The sequence below is a fragment of the Nesoenas mayeri genome (assembly GCF_963082525.1).
Source record: "Nesoenas mayeri genome assembly, chromosome: 2".
NCBI classification, from domain to species: Eukaryota; Metazoa; Chordata; class Aves; order Columbiformes; family Columbidae; genus Nesoenas; species Nesoenas mayeri.
The window spans coordinates 25,149,304-25,171,112 of NC_137543.1; the positions used below are offsets into that span (position 1 = coordinate 25,149,304).

Here is a 21,809-nt window from a genome sequence, read left to right on the forward strand (position 1 = left end):
TTTACGTACATCTCAGCATCAAGGAGGCCTACTTGGCTGACATGCAGTGAATATCCCCAAGTTTGTATTCCCTGACTTACAGAAATCCTTGTCTCTGACCCTGTGCTCCTTCTTGGAATGGCCATTTGATAATCAAGAGCCATAGCCTGCACTGATGAAGTGAATCACTGTTATCACAGAGGGCACATCTCTGGCTCCTCCCATTCTATTACACCATAAACAGTCTAAATCATTATACAGATGATGTGACTTTCTCAAAGGTCTCATGTGGTATGTCCATTTTAGTCTGAATAAAGAACGAGCTTTTGAAGTGAACCTCCCAAAATCCTTTCTTGCCTGATCACAGAGCAGTCTCCAAGCACCAGCGCTAGATTCCTTTCTGGTGAAACTAAACCAAAAGATGTGCTCAGTAAGTGCACCTAGACTGCCCCAACTGCTAACATATGCTCAGTCTCAGCTGTTGCCCCTAAATCTTTATTTCCAGGTTGTTATTTTTTAAGTGATTTTTACTTTAATTATATCATCAGATGGAAAAGCTTCATTGCAACATTGCAAGGATTTTTGTTCTGAAAGACATAAAAATTATTTGCAATTAGAAGAGGACAAAATTTGGACAACCAGTAAAATGTTTTCCCTGATCTCATAAGAATGAGACACAAGATTATTTCATTAGCCATAAAACAAGGAAGCAGGTTTACTGATGGACTAAAATACATCCCACCCCTGCAGACTTAAGAGCCCAAGGCTAGCTTAATTAGATGGAAAGAAAAAATTGAGAGGACTGAATAGAACTGTAGGAAATTAACTCACATACCACACGTGCTAAAAGGCCGAAAGCCAGAGTAACCGCAAATTCCTGAACTGACACAGCACTTGGAGAGGGGAACCAAAATTCAGCCAGGGCACTGTCAGCTCAGGCCTGTAACACGAGGCCAGAGATGCTACATGTCGGCTTCTCTCCAGCTACGCATCCTGCGAGCATCAGCCAGGCTGAACACGGCCAGGCAGATCACTGAGGATGCACAGCTTCAGCAGCCCTGAAAATCACATAACCACCAAGGTGCTATGGACAGACCTGGAAAAGGTGCGTAGGAGTGTTGGGCAAAAAGAAAGAACTCAAACAAAAACTAATTATACAAAACCTCCTATTTAATTTTGTACATATAAGCCAATTTAATTCGTTTCCTTTCAACAGGTGCCAGAGGTAGTGAACAATCTTAGTTAAACTCAAACGCCTGAGGAAAGCTATTTTTTTTCACTTGAGCAGCAATCTGGATGGCCAGTCCCATGCTACAACAGACAGTGTTACTGCATAAAAAGTGATGACAAACCTAACTCCTATTTTGTGCTATCACAGGCTCGCTTGTTCACAGCAATTGCTTTGCTTATTAAATAGCCAGAATTAAAGAAGACAGTAAATAGCGAAGTGGTTAGCTGAAGAGCTCCTGAAATTATTTTAGGATATAGGTTAAGTTTTAGAAATTGGCACACAGGTCAAGATTTTGTGGCTGAAAATAACAACTGGTGGTCCAGGCCATTTAATGGGCAACAGGGGCAGCTTTCTAGGGCCAAGTGACCTATCTCACCCACTTGACTCCCAGCCTATGATACACCAAAGGGAACAGAGATCTGCTTAGCTAGACCACAGAGTGACAGAGATGCTCAGGGACCTGACCTACAGCTCATGATCTGACTGGGCTCAGGTCACCTTGAGTCCCATATTACCAGAGAACTGCTCTCATGCTCATACCTAAGTCTTAGCCAGTGCTTACCAGCTGAAATACAATCCAATGGGACACAGAGCTGTTCCCCCTCTATGGTGAGCAGAACGAGTCATAGGAAGAAAGACCTGTAAGATGGTAGCAAAAAATTAAGTATACTGGCATTCCTTTTGGAAGGAGGGACAGAACAGGAGGGAAAGAAGCCTTCAGGGCTCATGACACAACCAAAGGATACAGTACTTCAATAATAAAATAACAGTTATAATGGCCAGACACATCTCTTTGCTATTAAAAAAAAAAAAAAGGCAAAAGAAATCCTACCAAAACTACTGTACCATCCCAGATTTCAGAAAACCTGGCAGAACAAGCAGTAGTGGAGTGTCTCTGATACTACTGACGTGAATAAGCCCTTAATTTCCTTAGACATGGAATTCTAGGGGAAGGAAGCCTCACATCTGGAACCTAAGGCAGCAGACCAAGCATTAGGAAGAGGTGATGTGGTAAGAAGTCACCGTGCTAGCACCTGAGAGCTGAAAAATGAGACTAACTCACACACATTGCCAGCGAGATTGAGAAGGGAATAAATTGTTTACTAACCAGTGAAGAATAAAATGAAAAACAGGAGAGGAAAAGAAAAATGCAATTTGATAGTACAATGTATATACAAAAAGCTATACATTACTACACATGGTAGAGGAAAATAAACCAAGTGAGGTTACAAAAAGGGGAAATTAAGATAAAGGCCCTGAAGAACGGGAGAGAAAATGAAGGAAATTACTTATTTCAGTTAAGTATCCAATGCTGAATTCAGCCCAAAAAGAGAAGAACTTGACCAAGCCTGTCCTTGTTAACAGTCTCCAGACTGTGTCAAAGTATTTTGGCCTTGTAATGTTCCCCGTTGGATTTCTCATACATTGGAGAGGTTGTTCTACAGCATTTAAAAAAATAATGATTGGGCTCTTGGTATTTATCTCTGAGGACTCTTGAGAATTTTCTTTTTGAGTTCTCAAAAAACACTCAATTTTCTTTCTTTCTAGAGCCCTTCAGTGGGTTATTGTCACAAAGCACAGTGTTAAGACTTTATCTAATCTGTGGTTCTTGAGGAACAGAAGGATTTACTTATGGTTTTAGATTTATAATAGTGCATTCAGCACAGGATAAATACTGGACCACTTCAATAGCTAAAGCATACCTTTTACCTATAAAATGCTATAAAAACATACAGCTAGGAAGCAGAAAAGCAGACTTACTACAACCACATTTTTAACCATGCCTTGTAAATGGACTATTTTTGCTGTAAAAGCATTCACTACAAACTGGGAAATATTCATCAGTTTTTTTGTACACAACAGTAAACATATGTATTACTTTAACTTGTACAAGACCATTAATCACAGCCCAGTCAAGCTATTAAACAAAATAAGTCGGCATTCAGATTTCTACGAAAAGCCAAATTGTATGGATACTCTTGACTGATTACCTGAATACATGTTATTTGAAAAGTTTCATTAAAAATAGGTGTGTTATTCTTAACTCTCCATATCCATGTTAAACTGTTTTCACCACCAAATTGCCAGTGCTTTAGCAAATTGTTACTGGGAAAAAGGCTGTGATAAACACACCACCTGGGGAGAGGGCAGGAAAAATTACCTACCTGTTACAGTGACTTTCTCCTAAGTAAAAAAAACCCTACTCTTACATGATATCTATAAAGCAGCAAGAGAATTATCTGACCGTAATACAACATGGCAACAGTGCCACAGGACACAATTGCCATGCAACATCGCAATACCAACCATGCAACTACTGTTATCTCTTCATAAGCCAAGGGAGATGCTGTTGCTGATTATCTCCTATTGTCTTACCATTTCTGTCCTAAATAAATGAATCCACTCCTTGAAACTCAACAATGGATCTTTCAAGTCCTTCACTGCCACCAATGACTTGTCATGAGCCCTTATATAAACACAACAGTGAGTTTTCCTGAGTATTTGCAAGTTCATCCCTTCTTGCTCTCATTCAGAGTTGGGATGCCCGAGACCCCAAGCAGTTTCATTCACTCCATGGCTATACTACCATACCTTAAACGAAAATAAGATGCCCACATAATCCCTTTGCACTTTGTACCCTTGACAAGGTGGCAGCCATTTGCCATCTTTGGAACAAGGAACAGCCACCAAGCTGCCACCAAGCTGCCACCAAGAGAACGTTGATTTAATTCATGTTGTGATTTCACCAATTTCAAGAGGCCCTAGAAATTGCACGACAAAGTGGCTTCCATTGTTCCAGCCAGCTTAATTCATTGCAAATGGAGTAAGTAAATAACAATGAGCGACCTCCTGTGCAAAAGGAGTTGAAAACTTAAAACCAAAAACAAACAAACAAAACACAAACAACAACAAAGCTGATATAGTTTAGGGAAAATTATGACTTTCTATCCTTCATTCACCTGAGGAAGGAGCAGTGCAGTATTAGAAAGAGGATACTTTCTTCTAAGATGTTTCCAGGATGTTGTGGACAACAATCCTGTTATCAGTTACTCATCTTATAGATGCACACGTAAACACACAGCCCAGAAAGTAAAGGTTCTGGTCAACAAAGCAGCAGTATACAAATTGCAAGAATGCCAGACGTTCTTCTACAACATTTAGAAGTCTCCTATCGGCTTTCTGCCTTTCATCTCTCACCCTTCTAACATGCTACTCCCTGCAGCAATGTAGTATTTCCCATCAGTTAATCAAAAAGGCAAGTGACATGAAGAAACAGTGCCCCAACCACTGATTGACAAGAAGCACCACATCCAGCCCAGAATGCATCCAGCACAGCACATTGGTAGAAGAGGCAAGGAGACACACAGCTGGTGATTAAGAGAAAACATGGGCTAAGTTATGGAGATAAGAAAATCCATCCTGCCTCCAGCAATTTCTGTTTTCTGTTAGAGACAAGACAAACAAATCTGGGCATCAGAGAGTGGCAGAAGTGACAGACTAGACCTGAGTACCTCCCTTATGATAGGACAAAAGAGATTAACCAATCCATCCCACATCCAAAAAAACCCTAAGTGAAGGTAAATGGAGAAAGGACAGAAAGTACATTTCATGAAAAAATGCTTCCTGGCAGCATCTAAATTTGAAATTGCTTTTGGGAATGACACCTCGGCTCCCAGTCTCAATTAAGGATTCAATATTTCTAAACAAACATGCATTTGGCATCTGTTTCTCCTCTCTTTTCATTCAATTCTGAAGTAGCTGTAATTCCAGTACCCAGACCTAATAAACAAGCTTTACTACTTTCAGTCTCCACCTCTGTTCCTCATCTCTAAATTTTCCATTACGTGTGAAAACACACTTCCATAAATAGTCTGGCAAAGCGAAGATACAAAGAGTCACTTTCAAAGGAACATCTCTGCAGGGCACCAGAACTAAGGACAGCATAGCTCATCTTATGATTTTCAGATAATCAACAGATTACATATCACAATACTCTTTGATGATACCAAATAAGACTTTTTGAATCAGTGTAATTTTTAATAAAACTGGTTTTGAAACATATTGTACTCAATGTTCGTTATTATGATCTTTATTATAAAATTATTAGAAAATATATTGTAAACATCACATTAGTTAGGCACAAAGAAATAAACTAGTATAGTTGGATAGTATCTGAATTCAAACTATTTTTGAGAAAGCATTTTAAACAGGCAATCTTGGCTTCTTTAGGAGAATATGGAGCACTTTCAAATGCTATCAAGCAGCTACACCGGCAGCAGAACTGTCCTCTGCACAGGATGCAATACAGTTACCTGGCACTGCTGCATTTCTCAGACTTTCTGAAGCATCACAAATGGTAACGCTTGCATGCTTCTCATACTACGGAGATGTGACCACATAGGTTCTGTTTGAAATGGTGCAATCAAGCACACTGCCAAGTGCCTGGCCCAGACACTTCCCAGTCCCAGCATCAAGCAAAACCCAAAGACATGACACCCCTTCCCACCAATCAGCCCAGACTTCTGTAGGGAGAAAACCTAGGAGCAGAGATCAAAAAGAAACCATGGTGCTATTTAAACAGAATGTAATTCCAGTTTATGATGTGACACACTTTCAGGGTCAGGTTAGCTACCACCAATGACTCCTCTCTGGATGAAGAGTTACCAGGCAACTAGGGGGAGGAATAAATGGGCTGTAGTGCTCCAAACATGTACTTGCCAAAAAAAGAACAATGTTACAAAATGCAGCACCTCTTGTACAAACCGTAGAACTCTCTGTCTTATGTAAGTGGTTTTGTTAACACAGCTCTACAATTTAAGTGGTCAAGCTTAGCGTGTGGCCTCACTTGCCGGCCCTGCCCTCCTGCCGAGGCCGCAGCTGGGTCCGGCGGGTGGGCAGGGAGGTGGGTCTGGTCTGTCCCACCTGCAGCCCCAGCGCAGCGCTGCTGCCTCAGCCCGCGCCACCACAGCTCCCAGCACAGCCCACAGCCCACTGTGCAAAGCTCACCAATAACCCCATACAATTTTAAAAAATAGTATGTGGAAGGACAATGTGTATCTGCCAGCCTTTTACTTTATGGCTGGACTCTTCTCCATTTCCTCTCCATGCCTAACCTAGTCTTTTTCGCAACAGATGAGCATTTTCAGTGCAAGCTTTCAGAGTTGGAAAAAAATGACCAGATGAAATAAGTAATTATGTTACCAACCAGAAAACTGAAAAAGCTCATTTCAGTAATGTAACACTATATTTGATAGATAAGTAACATACAAAGACATCTAAAAATACTTGTTTTTATCATTATTTCAACCTATCTTACTTAAAAAGTAGCATGATAATTACAAACCTTAGTGCTAAAGTGTTCTAAATAATTATGTTCAAAGCAGACTACTCCTTCATCTAGTACAAGTCACCTCATGCTAGGAAAATTACCAATACAATAAAAACACTACACTTGCATTCTAGTCAAAAACACAGAATGACCGGTTTGTATCATCACTGACAATCTGGTACATGTTGTCATCAAAGATATCTGATTTTAGTTGATCTCAGAATATTTATGGCAGCCCTGAGAATGCGAGAAGCTCTTTAAAACAAATAGCATACAACATTTGGAGCAGTAACAAAAAATTAAAACATTTTGAAAGAATGACAAAGCACAGGGGAAAAGAACTATTGTGCAGCCAGTAGTTTCAAAACTGAACACCCACTTGTAACTAGCAATGTTTAAGTCATGGGGAACAAAAATGCCTGCCCAAAAATGACATGTGAACTAAAGGCTGAAATGTGAGTCACAGGGAGAAAAGAGAAAAATGCTTACCTATGAATAGAAAAGGAAGCAATGGATCTAATGAGGGATGCCACTGCTCCAACTTTAGCAGCTTCCACCGCCCCCTGTGATCTGTACCGCACGGTTTCACCATAACTGATGAACGGTTCGTTGTAGACAACAATCTTCCCCTTGGCCTCCTGAGCTCTTTTGCGCAGTTCATCAAAAGAGGCCACCACTATGACTTCTGCTGTAATTCCTGAAAGAAAATATTACAGTGGCTTTACCATTGTTTTCCTGTAACTCTCCTACAGCCAGTTTTAACAAGCAGAAGGGCATGGACTGTGCAGAACACAGGAAATTGGGTTTAACTTCTTACTCGAAAAGGACGACTATGTGAAATGCTTCATCAGCGATTGGTACTAAGTAGTTCTAACAGCACCCTGAACGAAGTACACACAGCCCTGCAAACCACACTATCAGGTTGGTATTGAAACATGACTTGAAAGGCAAGATGGATACACAGGGGGAATTCTGTTCTCTGCATGTGCTTTAATCATTTATAGTACAAAAACATTTGCAAAATCTGCCTATGAGATTAATAAAAAAAGATAGTAATCTTTTCATGTAATTGTTTTGATATGTTGCTTAACAACATAAGACAACTGGAAGAACATAAGTTTAGACTAGACCCTTATAAATTTAATCCATAAACAAAGTGAAATTGAAGTTCTGCAGTTTCGACAAATTTTTCAGTATGGTTATAAACAAACAAATAAATAAATACACAAAATCTTCATATTTCATTCACGGGAATACCACAATTTTAGTGGATCTCTTTCTGGGAGTTTTCCCAGGAACGCAAGAGCAGGCAGACACTTCACACATGGTAAGTTAGATCCCACCCAGCTCATTTTTTTAAATAGTTGGAATAATTTTAAATCACTGTATTATCTTGCTTGAAAAAAACAAAGGGTTTTATAGATACGTAGTTTTGCCCAAAGCTAGAGAATCCTTCTAACTTTTTAGAATATTAATTGAGGAACTATATTTCACGGGATTTAAGAATTCATTAAAATGATCACTATGCTTAAAATCTAATTTTGTTGAATGGTAAGTGGAAACTGCTCAACAACATGGGCTAGCACTTTTCTTCTATATATAGAAGAACTAATGAATGGCTGAAATTTTAGTGTGCATTTCACCTAAAAGTCACAAAATATGTCAGTGCAAACTAAAACTAATAACACATGTCTCGAAAGGATTTGTCAAAAATAGTCAAACTATCATAATTTTAAGAAGAGAATGTTTCTCCTTGAAATCTCTTTGTTTTTTTTGAGGTATAAGAATTACATGGAGAAGATTTCAAAGCCTCATATTGGAGACTGTAATACATGAGAAGACAGAAAAATAGGAAGATCATCTCTCTCAGCACCAGTATATCCAGGGTCACAGCTTCTTTAAGATCAAACTATAGTACACCTCAAAACCTAAAGAAACTATTTCATACAAAACATTTGGTTGCTTAACAGTGTACTGCCAAGAGGGCAACAGACATCTACTGCTACAGCAAAAGCCTATGAGTTTTAGCTACAGAACTAACCTACTGTGTGAGGTGTAAAACTATTTACTGAATAACTATTCGGATTCTTATCTTTACAGAAAGATGCACAGAGAGACAAACCAGAGAATCATCTTCACATTTTACTAGTTGTTGTTGGCAGGTAGGCGAGCATGCGAACAGACTCCAGCTGCTTCTAATGAACTGCAAGTTCAGTTGCTTACCCAGTGACAGGATCACTCTGGGTATGGAACCGTGCCACTGGAAATAAAGCCAGGTATCTGCAAAATTTCATTTTCCACAAGAAAAGTCATGGTCTCAGCAGGCTGGTACTACAATCTGTATTTCATATTAGCTTTCCCCAACGCTCCACTTGGATTGTGCAGCAGGCACTGGAAGGGCACATGATGTATTAGTGACTGTTCATCAAGGGAAGCAAGGAGTGTAACTCTTCTTGGCATCACTGCATTAATGAACAAACACCAGCTCTGGGTGTTTTTAAAGAATGCTACAGACAGCTAGTAATTGTCTATAATCCCCAAGAAATATAAAGGAGAAGTACATTTATGGCCCTCCCTACACGACAAGCATCAGGAGTTTGTACTGTGAGCTTTCTGGGAATTAAAACTAAGGGAAAGAGCGCAGAGCTGCAGACTCCAGCCCAGTATCTCTACTTTTGAATGTTCCCAAAGAACCTAAATAAAGCTATCCTTTAAAAAACAAAACAAAGGTTCTCTCTGCAAGTTTAACTTAATGGCAGCATTGTATACATACAGTGTAAATTGCAGTGCTGTCCATAACAAAGTAAAACTTCACCCTTGTGTAATTTCTGACTGATTCAATGACTCATTTGCATTTTACTCCCATTTTATACCATTTCAGTCTCATCTACTGAAGTGACTAGAGCAATGTTTATCTTAAATAAATATGTGGACCTACATACACAAACCACCCTAAGACCTCCTGTGCAAAAGGAGAAATGAAACAACAAACCCAGCAGTTTATCAGTTTGAGGCAAATGAGTTAGTCCTTTTAAAAATGGGAAATGCCTCACCTTACTAGGCCTTTAAGCAAATAAAACTCTGCCCCTAGCATCTCCTGCCAATTCAGTGCCTCATGGCTCTGCTTCTCATGTTGAAGTTGTTTTTCTCTTTCTTACTCTTGTCATTATCTGATGCAGAACTTGACTGTGCATTATTGAACAGAAGTGTTCAGAAAACCCATGTAAAGAGGGAGCTGGATTGCCTGCTTACTTAAGCAAGATATGAAGATTGTAACCCACGCAGTCCAAAAGGTGAATATGGAGCATTTAGAGAATTAGCTAAGTAAAGGGCATGAAGCATTGAAGACAGAATTATGAACATGATGAACTTGGCTGACTGTATGAAGCTGAAGACCATTTGTTCTCACCATGTGAAACTTTATACGTACCGTTGGGTTGGGCCACTGAGGAAAAGAATCTCACCCTGTCATTTCTGAGAATTAAGGTACAGGGAGGGTCTTAATGGCAGGAACAAGCAGGCAACTTTCAATTACCAAACTTACGTATTGCAAAGGCACCTGTACAGAGAAATGTACACTTCTGTCTTAACACTTGGATATGCCACAACTTTGATGGCCACACTGCCAGCTGAAATAAATGCCGTGGTAAGCATCAGCGAAGTCTAAAACCCATCACAGGCAGGATGAAGGCAAGACTGATTACAGTTACTCCTCATTAGCTGCAGAAAGTCCCATTACTATATATATATGTAAAAACACACGTAAATCAGCGGTCTGCAACACTGCCATACATTAGATGTCTGACTCTTGGCATGAACAATTCTAGTCTGGAGAGTCACCTCCCAGCACCTGCATACCTGCCAGCAATCATGCCAGAAGTAGATTAGTTCAAAGGGAATTCCTCATGAGATAACTTATTCTCCATGAGATTAAATGCAGCAAATATTTAAGCCATTTTAGTATCTGGAGCTATGCATCTATCTATGTTAGTAACAGGTTTCAGAGAAAAGTAAGGAGAAAAAAAAGGAAAATTCACTCTTAGATTTTAAAAATGGATAAAACTCTAATAAAATATCAAGGAAAATTCATACAGAATATTGTTGCTGTTCTTGGCCACACCAGGGTAAGACATGGCAAGACGTTACAATATCGAGTATCAGGAGCTCCTGAGAGTTGGGAACCCAGTCTCTATTGGTTTCATCTACTACTATCCTGAAAACACTCAACCCATATACACACAGAAATTCAACCTGCTTAATTACAATCAATTGCTGTATTAAAGGAAGACTTTAGCAAAGCCAGAAAAAAAAAATCATTTGCATATGGTTTAATCTTACTGGATACTAATTCCATTATTTCTCAATTATGGCATTATTGCTTCTTTTTTTTCCCCAGCCTCATTTTTGTCATTCAGTTAACAGCAACAGTCCCTTGGAGATCTAGTTACAAAGTCAAATGCAGACATCATTAATTTGAAAATAAATGTTTTCAATAACAGCAAGTGAACAACTCACCCCTACGTACCTTCCAAATTTCATTTACTTCACACTGTGTTAACATAAGAATTAAGATTTCTCTTACAAATCACACTATGGAACAGCAATGCGGCTGATCCACATGCACTGAAGCTGCCACTGTCAAATAAATAATCTGATGGGCAAGGCAATTTTTGCTTAAAACTATTAACATAAGGTATTTTTAGTTCTAGACACAACAAAGTTGGAAACTACATCAACTCTGTCTCTGGAAAACTTCCCTGTGTGTTATATATTTAACATTTTTACATCCTTAGCATAAAATATCCGAAATATCAACACAAAAAGTCACCAACACATCTAATTTTTCTGAAGTTGGTGGAGATTTTAAAACTGGGAAAGAACATATCTCAAACATGTCCTGGCCTCTGCAGTCATGAGAGCAAGAGGGAGACAGAGTGCTGCCTCCCCATTCATCAGAACCAGGCATCAGAACACCAGGACCAGGAAATCAAGACACTTCTTCATGGTAGGAAGAAGACAGAGAAAGAGTAGGAGCAGCAACACATCAGAGCAGTGCATGAAGCCCTCCTGATGGTCGCAACCCTGCCCTGCAGACCAACGACACCAGATCACCCTTATTTCTTGTCTACTGGGTGGCTGCCACTTCTCAGATTTGCCTATTTACACCTCAGCTCTCCCACAAAGCTAATTTAGCCTGGAAGCTGCCACATCAGGGTATACTATAGTCCATTCTGAGCCTAAGCACATGCAAGAGTAGCCCCAAGCTTGCCTGAACTTAGCCTGGCTAATCCAGTTGTCCTTCAGCCTTGACAGTCTCCTCAGGATAAAAGTACCATGACCCTGATTCTTTCAGAAATGTCCCACTTGCACTGTCTTGTGTGTATTTGCAAGGTAGCTTCTCTTGCAGAGTTACAGACAACCTAGAATTTTTTTTGCATGGGTCACGGGAAGGAGCTGCACATACCAAGTTATAAAGTAGCTGCTGGGATGTGCAGTTCTCCTGTAAAAATGGTGGTCTTGGACCGCAGATACCACATCAACCTGCATAGAACTGGAGCATGTGCCAGGATCAGTAGTCCTGGATGAGGATGTAAGAAGATGAAGCATACAACAGGGAAAAAGTAGATATATATGTCTGGAGATAGCAAAGAAAGGTAGTTGTTGGGACAGGTCAAAAAACCCCAATTTCGAAGAGTATAGGGAAAAGACAAATACATTATTGAAAGCTAAGTAAGTTTAGGGACCCTGCATTATATCCTATTCAGGTTTAGCACCCTTTATAATCAGCCCAGAAAACATTTTTCCCCTCAACTTCTATCCTACTTCTTCTAAAAACATACAGCTTTTCAGCTCTCTCCAGGAATTAGTTCAGGTTTCCCCCAATGCCACACATAATTCAACAAGATTTTCAGAAAAACCAACCCAAATTATGGGTCCATAATGAACTCATTGGTGTCAGGCTGAAGCAAATGAAAGATTAATTTCATCACTTTTTTTTTTTCCTCAAAATTATTAGCATGTAATGACAATATAAAATACCTTAACACCTAGAAACACATTTGCTCTATCAACACGTAACAATATGAGAATTAAAATATGGAGAAAAGATTAAATGTTTTAGGGGAACTGTGGAAAAAAATTAAAAAAAAGAAGAGAGCTCTTATCAGGAAGAAAAAAAATGTAAAATCTGAAAATACTTCTGGAAAATGTGACCTCACCTACTCTGTGGAACAGCAAAGAGAATTACTTCATGAAACTAAAATTACATAGGGGAGTTATCCAAAATCATATTCAGCTCTGATGCATAGCACAGGAACTAATGTACTACTCAGTCCTTTAAGAAGAACATAAAGAAAAATAAACACTATATAATAGTTACATTTTCGACAAGTATGAGTTACAATTTCCAGCAAGTACTGGCTCTCATTAGAGCAGTTTGGTTCCAATAACATGCGGCTCACTGTGCAGCGGTAAATCCTTGCAGCAAGGGTGTTGGACTCAACCCCCAGCACGAAGCCTTGGATGCCAAAAGAGTGGAGCAACAGGTCTGGTTCTCCCAGGAGCAGCCCTACACAGGACACAGGCTTGTTCTGCAATGTCTGTGGAGAATCAGGCACCCAAGAATAGGACCCAGAAAGGCCAGTTTTGGAGCACACAGGTGCCCAAGTTGGGAAGTATGGAGGGCAACCGTTCCCTCCTTAGTGAGTCAAGATGTCAGTCACTGCAGGCTGTCCCCTGGGAGTGAGGGTGACAGTGCCACCCAGCTGTATGTGTATTCCTCAGGCATGCTGAAAATCATGTTCAAATTCTGCCTCCAGCAGTGTGAGGCAGGAGCTTCAGCCTGGGCTTACCATCCTTAGGTAACCACTCTTAACGCAGTGACGATGGATAGGGTGAGGACATGAAAATTCCATTTTTTGCCATTGCAAATCCATACAGTTTACTTGAACATTCATTATAGCAGTGACTGGAACCCATGTCCTTCCCAGACAGCATGTCCACCTCAAAGCCACACAGCTACTCCTACTCTCTACAGCTTTGAAATGCCACTGAACTAACTTTTGGCCCAGATGCTGGGCCACTGAACACCAGAGCGTCTGAGGTCCTTTATGGACGTCATCTTTTACATTCCAAGAAAAACAGTAGCATAACTATCATACCGCAAGCAGCACTGCTCTAAGTAATAATAAACAATCCAGGCACCCCGTACTGAGGCTTCATGGTCTCAATATGTGAATCAAGAGCTCCTTATGCATAGAAAAAGAGGGACACAGTGAAGCCAGAAGAAGGGCTTTGCACTGGGCTCTCCTTCCTGTGACTCTCTCCAGCCCCTGTTCTCATCACTGAACCACCATCAAGAGGGGGTACCCAAGTCCCTCCAGAAGGATCTGCTTCTCTCCCAGTAGGTCAGTGGTCATCCAAGTTGCTGGCAACTCAAGGGTAAATCCTTTGATACACATTAAAACAAACTTTTTGTTGGCCTTTTGTTAATCTAGATGAATTCCCTATTTTACTTCACCACTGGGAAACAAAAAAGGAGGGTCAACACTGGGGAAGATGCATCAGCCAGAACTGGGGTCAGATCACTTATTTCAGCAGCATTTCTGGCTTAAAAAGACTGTGAGCCTATTGCAACATCACACACCTCCCACAGCTTTGAGACACGTATTATCCCCATTTTATAAATAGCAGGCTGAAACTATTTTCATGTTATCTAAGTGGCAAAACTCCTACCAGCTTCTATAAGAGCAAGACTGGACCAAATGTTGTTGATAATTAAACAAAAAAACCCACGACTTGCACACAAAAACTAGGAAAAAGTTTGCCAATACATTATCTTCATATTATTGCAGTTTCGCTGCAACATTTTGGGTAGGCTGTATTCTGGGGTTGGTCCTACTTGTCAGTGTATCTTTAAAACGAAAGGGCAGGGTCACTCTTCAGGAAAAAAAATGCATTTTAAAACACATGCAAAAATATGAATTCTTTGATATTTTATGGTCAAACATCTGCTAAACTACTACTTTCCTTCAATTATGGGATTCTCAAAGCAACAATTATATCTGTTTTCCTTGGATTTTGGGGGATATAATCAGTACTACCAGAAATCAACACAGTCTCTCTCTATATATATAGCTGGGTTTTGCCAATGTTGAACACTGGAAATGAGACAAGGGCATTGACTAAATATGGTAAACCTCCAGTTTGTTAGCTCCCTAAACTGGGCACTTTCTAACATTCAATCCTGTTTGTTACCTAGAAATCCATTTCTTCGAGGTGGTGACCATTTTCAGTCTCTGTTGACTTATGGAAATCCAGGTCACTCTGTGTTTCATGTTCCTCCTCTCCTTGTCACTAAGACAGGCATGAAAGTTACTCCCTCCTTGTAAGGAGATCAAAGGAAGTGAAACTTTCTCTTTGACTCATCATCTTCAAATCTTGGGATACGCTGAAAGGGAAAACATTTTTTTTTTCCTCTACAATAAAAAAATGTAACCTTTTCTGTGGTGTCCCTTTTTGCTGTTTAAATCAGGCTTAATCTGGAAATTTGACATCCTGGCATGTTGCCCAGACCTGAAGAAGAAAATAAGGAAATGTGGATTTTATCCACAAGATCACAAGGTATCAAAATGCCTCCTGCACATCATCAGAACTGTTCCAACCTCAAGTGAGCCAACCAGCTCTATGCCAGACCCACATCTGAGCCAAAGGGGGCAAATCCCAGCTTATCCAATAAACAGGAAAAGCTGTGTTCACGTTTTCAACCCCACAGGCATGGGTTAGATAGAAGACCTGCAGGAAGAGACACTCCTTGTATACCAGAGTCAATGCTGGCTCAGGGTCCATGGCTAAAATGCTGCTACTATTTAGGGCTTCCTGTTCCTGCCCCAAAGGATCGTGGATTTTTTTCCACACACTTGCATGGCGTATGCCAAAATGGAAAGTGAGCAGCCTCAGCGTGTGCTCTGGCCATTGGGTCACTCTCAGGAAATAGTGTTTTGAATTTCCATGGACAGAAGGGAGAATAAGCCCTGAATTTCCAACATCCAAAGCCAGGTTTCTAACTACTGTTACGCTATTGCCATGTTAATATAGACCCCTTCAAAGCACAAGCTCAGGGAACTGAGCTCCAGCAGGAGCCCTGAGGGCAATGGGAGCCACTGAGTCCAGCACAAAGCACTAAACACATCCAGAGAGAAGCAACATTTTAAGTTTCTGCCAATACTTCCTTATTTTCTTACCTCATCAGATCTGAAACCTGGAGGCACGTAACAGGAAAGGAGGAATACAGAACATAACTGAGAGGATGAGAAAACAAGAAATGGTCTCTCGAACCTCTTGCTCGGATGGAGAAGTCACCCCCTCTCATCTTAACTCCACTCCCAGACTTTAAAAGACAAAACGTCCAGGCAGTGCTGTCCTCTGGATCTAAGTAGGCATCAGCAGTGTCAAGGAAGGGATCTGTTAGGGCTCTACAGAGATGGTGATTTGCAAACCAAGGGGTCTGAAACATAGGAACACAAATTTTGTGTTCCTATTGTGATAGGAACACAAATTTAAAATGCACATTAACTATCAAGCTAATATCAAACACATTCAGGGATCACCTGCACACTTTAGAGGCAGCTCTGAAGGGTGTCCCTGCTCCTTGGCAGAGCCCAGGCACCAGTAGCCACATTCTGGAGCCACCATCTGAAAGCCAGTACTCAACCCTTCAGGCGTCCCTCTGGCAAAACTCAGCGTGGCAGCAGAAGATCTCCCAGGTTTGATCCTGTGCAGCAACAGCAGTGTAATGCCAGGAGAATCAGTATCAAGCATCTCATATTGAGTTGCATTATTTTGGTTACAGGATGACTCACACTCCCACAGCTTCTTGGCTAAAAGAAGACAAATCAGAACAGCCAATATTCCCTCACTGAGGGAAATTGTTCAAATATTTCCGATGTGATTTAGGGCAGCCGCCTATCCCTTTTTCTCAGGAACAGGGTATGGTGACAATCGCTGCTTAGAGCAGAGGGAGCGGATCTGGGAATGAATTCCTCACAAGTGATGAGGCAGTAGTTTTAATAGTCTAACCACACATTTTTTACTCCATGCTTGGGATGAGCGTGAGTTTCAGGACAGGCGCTTTTCCGAGCAGCAAACCTTGCAATCCTCTTGCCTGGTGAGGCTGGTGATGAGCAGCTCTCGCCAGGCATTTCCGTCAGCCAGGCGGCCAGTCCAGTGATGGGAAGAACAAGAGCCAAGAGCTCAGCAGGGACCAGCTACCCTGCATAACCTTCTCCTGCATGAAAACCTGTCACTGCTTGAACAGAGCGAGATGAGACCAACAGAAATCATAACTGCCACAAACAGTAGGACAGATTTTAAGTCGCAAGGTAAGTAATTTAATCAAAATGGTTCCACCAAGTGTGAGAAACTGACAGCTCTTCTGTGAGAAATTGCATTGCTGTGCAGTGTTCTAGCACCAACACATACAACATCTTCAGAAATATGGCAGATCTCAGAGGAAAGTAAAAAGATGAGGAAGAATAATATGGGGGTTTGAACATTACGCAGTATAAACCAGCATTGGATAATACAATTTTACCTTCCAAGACATCACCAGCCCAACCATTCAGTCATCGGTATAATAAAAACTTCACAGATGAAAAAGGACATTATTAGCTTCTGTGAGCATTTTCAACCACATAAATTCATTATCTCTCTAAATGAAAAATGAACACCTAGGAGTAAGACCAGTCAAGTGCCAATAACTACATAGCTATGAACGGGAAGTGAAAAAACAGACTTCTCGGGATGTGAAGATGTTCGCCAAGACTAAATTGCAGGTTCTCTTTGCAGGTTCAGTAACACTTGCTCAACACCAAAAAAGCCATTTTTATTTTCACTTCCTTTTTAAGAAGCTTGGAATAGGACTGGAAAGGACATAAAATATGCTCTAGGTTTAACCTTTGCTTTAAATATTCTCCTATCTAAGCACTAAGCCTTAGACATACAGTGGGATAAACAGATATTATTAATGGGCTAGGTTTGAGTTTTAGGCATGTGTTTACCTCAATATCAAAGAAATACCTCAGACAAAATTTACAGTAGCAGTTTCCCAAACCAAGTAGGATCTATTCCAAATAGATCTTAAATTACCCAGTTTAACTTTGTTGTATTTTGAAGGGCTATATATTTTTTCTAAATGAAACAGCTTTTATACATTATTTGTTTCATTTCAAACGGGAAGCTCACAATCACAAAAATTTACAATTCTTCAAAAAATTATGAGTGTCATGTTACCTTTTATTTCCTAAACTAAATTTATTTTCTCATAAAGGAATAAGAATGTTTTTGAAGCCATCTATGAATAAGTTTATTGTTATTTACTGGGAGTAGTCACAGAAGGTTGTCATCCAGCCTTTAAACAGCAATCCTGAGAAAGCCCCACATCTATATGTACAGAAACAAGAGTCTTATAAATTAAATTTGCAACCAAGCTAACATTCTGGGGCATGAAACACCTGAATTTTACTGAGCCCAACTAATGATTATTCTTTTTCCCAAAGTAACGTATCACATGTGATCCACTAAAAGGCAACACACAGTTCAGTTATAGGTAAGTGCCGAAGACTTTTCCAAGGTGCATGAGAAGAGGGAGGAGGTAGGGGGAGGGAAAGGACACACAGATACCAATTGCCACGCTTAGCGATGAGCTGGCACTTCCCAAGCTCAGTGCAAGATTCTCCTCCTCTTCCTGCTTCTTGTTGCCAGAGCAAAGCGCTGAGCATTGCAGGACAGGGCACAGCGAGAAGAGCAGAAATCACATGTCAACTCAACACCCCATGGAGAATGGCTCTGGCCAAAATGAAAAAGAAGGGCTGGAAACCCCAGATCACAAGAACAAGTTTCTCACCAGCCTCAATGGAGAAGTAGAAAATTTGCAAACGAGGTTCAGCAGTGTTAAACAAAAGGGTATATATTTAATGGAGAGTTCAGGAATCAACTCTAATTTTACAAGCTGGTTCAACCAAACTAAATGAAAACAAACTGCATCATTCACAACCACATCATACAGAACAGTCCTGGAACAATAGGATCTTGTCTTGCAGAACGATTATAGCAGGAAGAAAACTTCAGTTTGTCCACTGAGAGAAGCTGTTTGGGTTATAATACAGTTTGGCATAAAAAAGCAAGTGAAACTTATTACCAAAAGGAAGAGTTACCTTCTGGAGGAGTTGCAATGCTGCTCCCAAGACCCAGAATAGCAATGCTGTGATTCCTTGGTTCCAACATCATTGCAAACTCTTCTCCTCTTTCCCAGTGTGGTACTTTCACAGGTTCCAGGTGCACATTTTCCAGTCCATCTTCCCACAGGGCACTGAACATATACTTGATAGCTGCATCTAGATTTTTTGAACCGCTGAGCCTGGGTCCTATGGTATCAGCAAAAACTGCTAATCTTTCATAGGATCTGTTTTGAGCTTTTCCATGAACAGCAAGATCAATAATAGCTTTAGCAATATCACGATAGCCAGCTATCTCATTTTTAATGTCTTGAAACGTTTTGGGGTAACTGTCATCTCTTCTCAAAGACTTCCCAGCATGCTGTGGTAATAAATTCATGAAAAATATTAAGAGTATATACTTCATTTTTTTCACTTTTTTCTTTTCCACAGATGGCCTGTTGGAGAGACAAAAAGAAAAAAAGAATCATACAGCTATCAGCAATACTTTTTGTTATTTGGACTGGCAGACAGATGAAAATGAAAAGAAATCAGTTTATCATGAAAATGCTTTGATCAGAACTGGCAGGAAAGTAAACTCAACTTGGAGACACAATTATTGAAAGCAAATGAAAAAAATACTTAGAACACTGGACACAGTCTTTGTTGTGGTCTTAAGAAACATCATTGGAATGCTGCATCTCTTTAAATAATCACATCTTTCACTGAATCAAAAGCCAGGGCTGCTCGCATCCAGGAGGAGCTTTGCATCTCCTTTCTGTTAGAAGCAGGATTTGCCAGAAGTGCCAAATCAAATGTCTTCACACAAAACATCTGGACAAAAACACTCATGAATAAAAGTGCTTCTTAATCTCTGTCTTTGCAACCAGGAAAGCACTTTCTATTGCACTAGAAAGAAGTCAGAGCAATTTAGATCAAATTCTCCCAGGAAGAAAGTATTATTTTTTCCATTGCATAAATCCATGACTACCAGAGAAACACAATTTCTTATTAACTAGTGTATCTCTTCAGGACTGCCTTCAGCAGCACTGTAGAGAGGTGCCAGGCTAGGGGTGCTGATCCTGTGTTCAATGCCAAGAGTTATCTTTGGTAACAATTTATAGTTTATCCAATTTATCATTAAAAGTTCTCATTTTTAAGATGTCACAAATTTTTCAATCTTATAAAAGCAACAGTTTGTCTATACTATTGATTGAACTGACAAAAAAAAAACCCCACCCTCTGGAGTGATTTGGAGTAGTTGCAAAGCTCTCTTATAACATAGCAAGTATGATTACCGGAACCCAAAATATAAAGGTCTTTACTGATATACACAAAAGGAAATGTAACTTTCATTTTCCTTTGAATTTAAATCAAGCTGCACTTTGATAAAAATTAGCAATAAGAAATAAGGCCTTTAAATCAGCTCTAGAGCTGCAGCTATTATGAAACTTAAAAAAATAGTAATTAGTTATGGTCAAATGAAGTGACAATTACTACTAACTCAAAAAGATTTTTGTTCAGCACTTTTGCCATTTTCATAGACATTCATGGGAATACCAGCATTTTTGAAAAATAATGCAATTTGCTTCAAAAACTAGTCACACTAAAGGCAAATTTTGGCCTCTACAAAGTAAGTTTTGCTTGGAAACAATTGTTCTACAAATAGCAAAGGACTAATTAGTTGGCTAATATGCATAAAATATGGGTAAATCAGACCTGCATGGCAGAAGTGTTACTAAAATATTTTGCTGTTAAGCTTTCCACATAATCCTTCTTCCCTGTTCGTATTTATTTAATATTGCTGGAGAGTTATACTCTTCATTTTATAGTCACTGACCTGAAAAATCATGACAATGTACTCACCTTGTTTTTTTGGTTCCTGATGTTATATGCATACAGAGAGCCAGTATAAAGGAAGGGGGGAGGGTATAAGGGTATGTATATACACATGTATTTGCTACATTATATCCACATATGATTATCACATGCAAAATACAAAAAAATCCTCCTTTGTTTTCAGACAACTGCACACTACAGGTGCTTTAATTGAGCGTTAATTCTCAGTCATTTTATGGATTAGGCAAATTTCACAATAACCGGATAGCTTTGTAAATCATAATGCCAGAAGGGACCAAGAGCATCTACCTCATCTGACTGCCACAGAACGCCAGTTGCAGGATATTCCTGAATTAACTCCCACTTTAGAAGCCACACAGCAAACTAGCAGTCAAGCCAATTCCTGAGAGAGTAAAAGTGAGTTTACACCAGTTTTGTGCCTCTGGGAGTGCATGCCACAGTTGTGTTCAAAGCTTCTGCAAGCTCTATTCTGAATTATCTAAGCTAAGAAACCAGCTTTCCACTTATGTTTGTAACAATGAACCACAAATAGATAAACTCGTTTTCTCAGGATGTTCATTCTGGACCATTTTATAGCATTTGCTAAAAATAAATAAAGAAAAATAAGCCTTTGACATAATTAAGTTACCTTAATATACAATGAATTCTGACATCACATCTAGTATGTATCTTGTCCCATTTCCTCTCCTGTCCTCTCTTAGTTTCAGTGTATTTATATTTCCACTTAGAAATCTTTGTCTCAATGTAGGTTGCAGGATCTACTCATTTGATGTCTCCTTGTTCAAGAAACATGCTGAGATAAACAATAATCTGGGAAATTCAGATGTAACTTTGATACAGTTACCACTTTACTTCTGACTTCTCTCGGATTTTTATTTATGTTATGCTTCCAAAGAAGCTTCAGCCTAACAATGGCAGAACATAGTAAGAAAAGCTGAATTACCACCCTCACTAGAATCTAGTTGGTACTAGGAATGTGAATGCTTAACCTTCCTATATGTCATTATAAGAAAGCACTTGTAACTTTAAAATATAATTTCTGGAAAGTCAGGGAAGTGTGTATCACACAATCACAGAACGGCTGAGGTTGGAAGGAACCTCTGGAGCTCATCTTGTCCAGGGCAATCTAAAGCAGGCTGCCCAGGACCATGTCCACAGATCTTTTTAATGTCTCCAAGGAGGGAGACTCCACAACCTC

General features: G+C 39.8%; 1 protein-coding gene across 1 annotated transcript in view; it reads right to left on the bottom strand.

Annotated features, from left to right (window-relative positions):
- The window catches only part of CPQ (carboxypeptidase Q), a gene marked incomplete at its 3' end in the record, with an annotated part of 136,473 nt that extends 117,280 nt beyond the window's left edge, over positions 1-19,193 (bottom strand). The window contains exons 1-2 of the mRNA XM_080339304.1: positions 18,752-19,193; positions 7,029-7,236 (exon numbers count right to left, since the gene is read on the bottom strand). Of these exons, the coding sequence (XP_080195430.1) occupies positions 7,029-7,236; positions 18,752-19,178 (635 nt within the window). The 5' untranslated portion in view covers positions 19,179-19,193. The remainder of the gene's footprint in view (positions 1-7,028; positions 7,237-18,751) is intronic.
- Between the last annotated feature and the right edge of the window lie 2,616 nt (positions 19,194-21,809).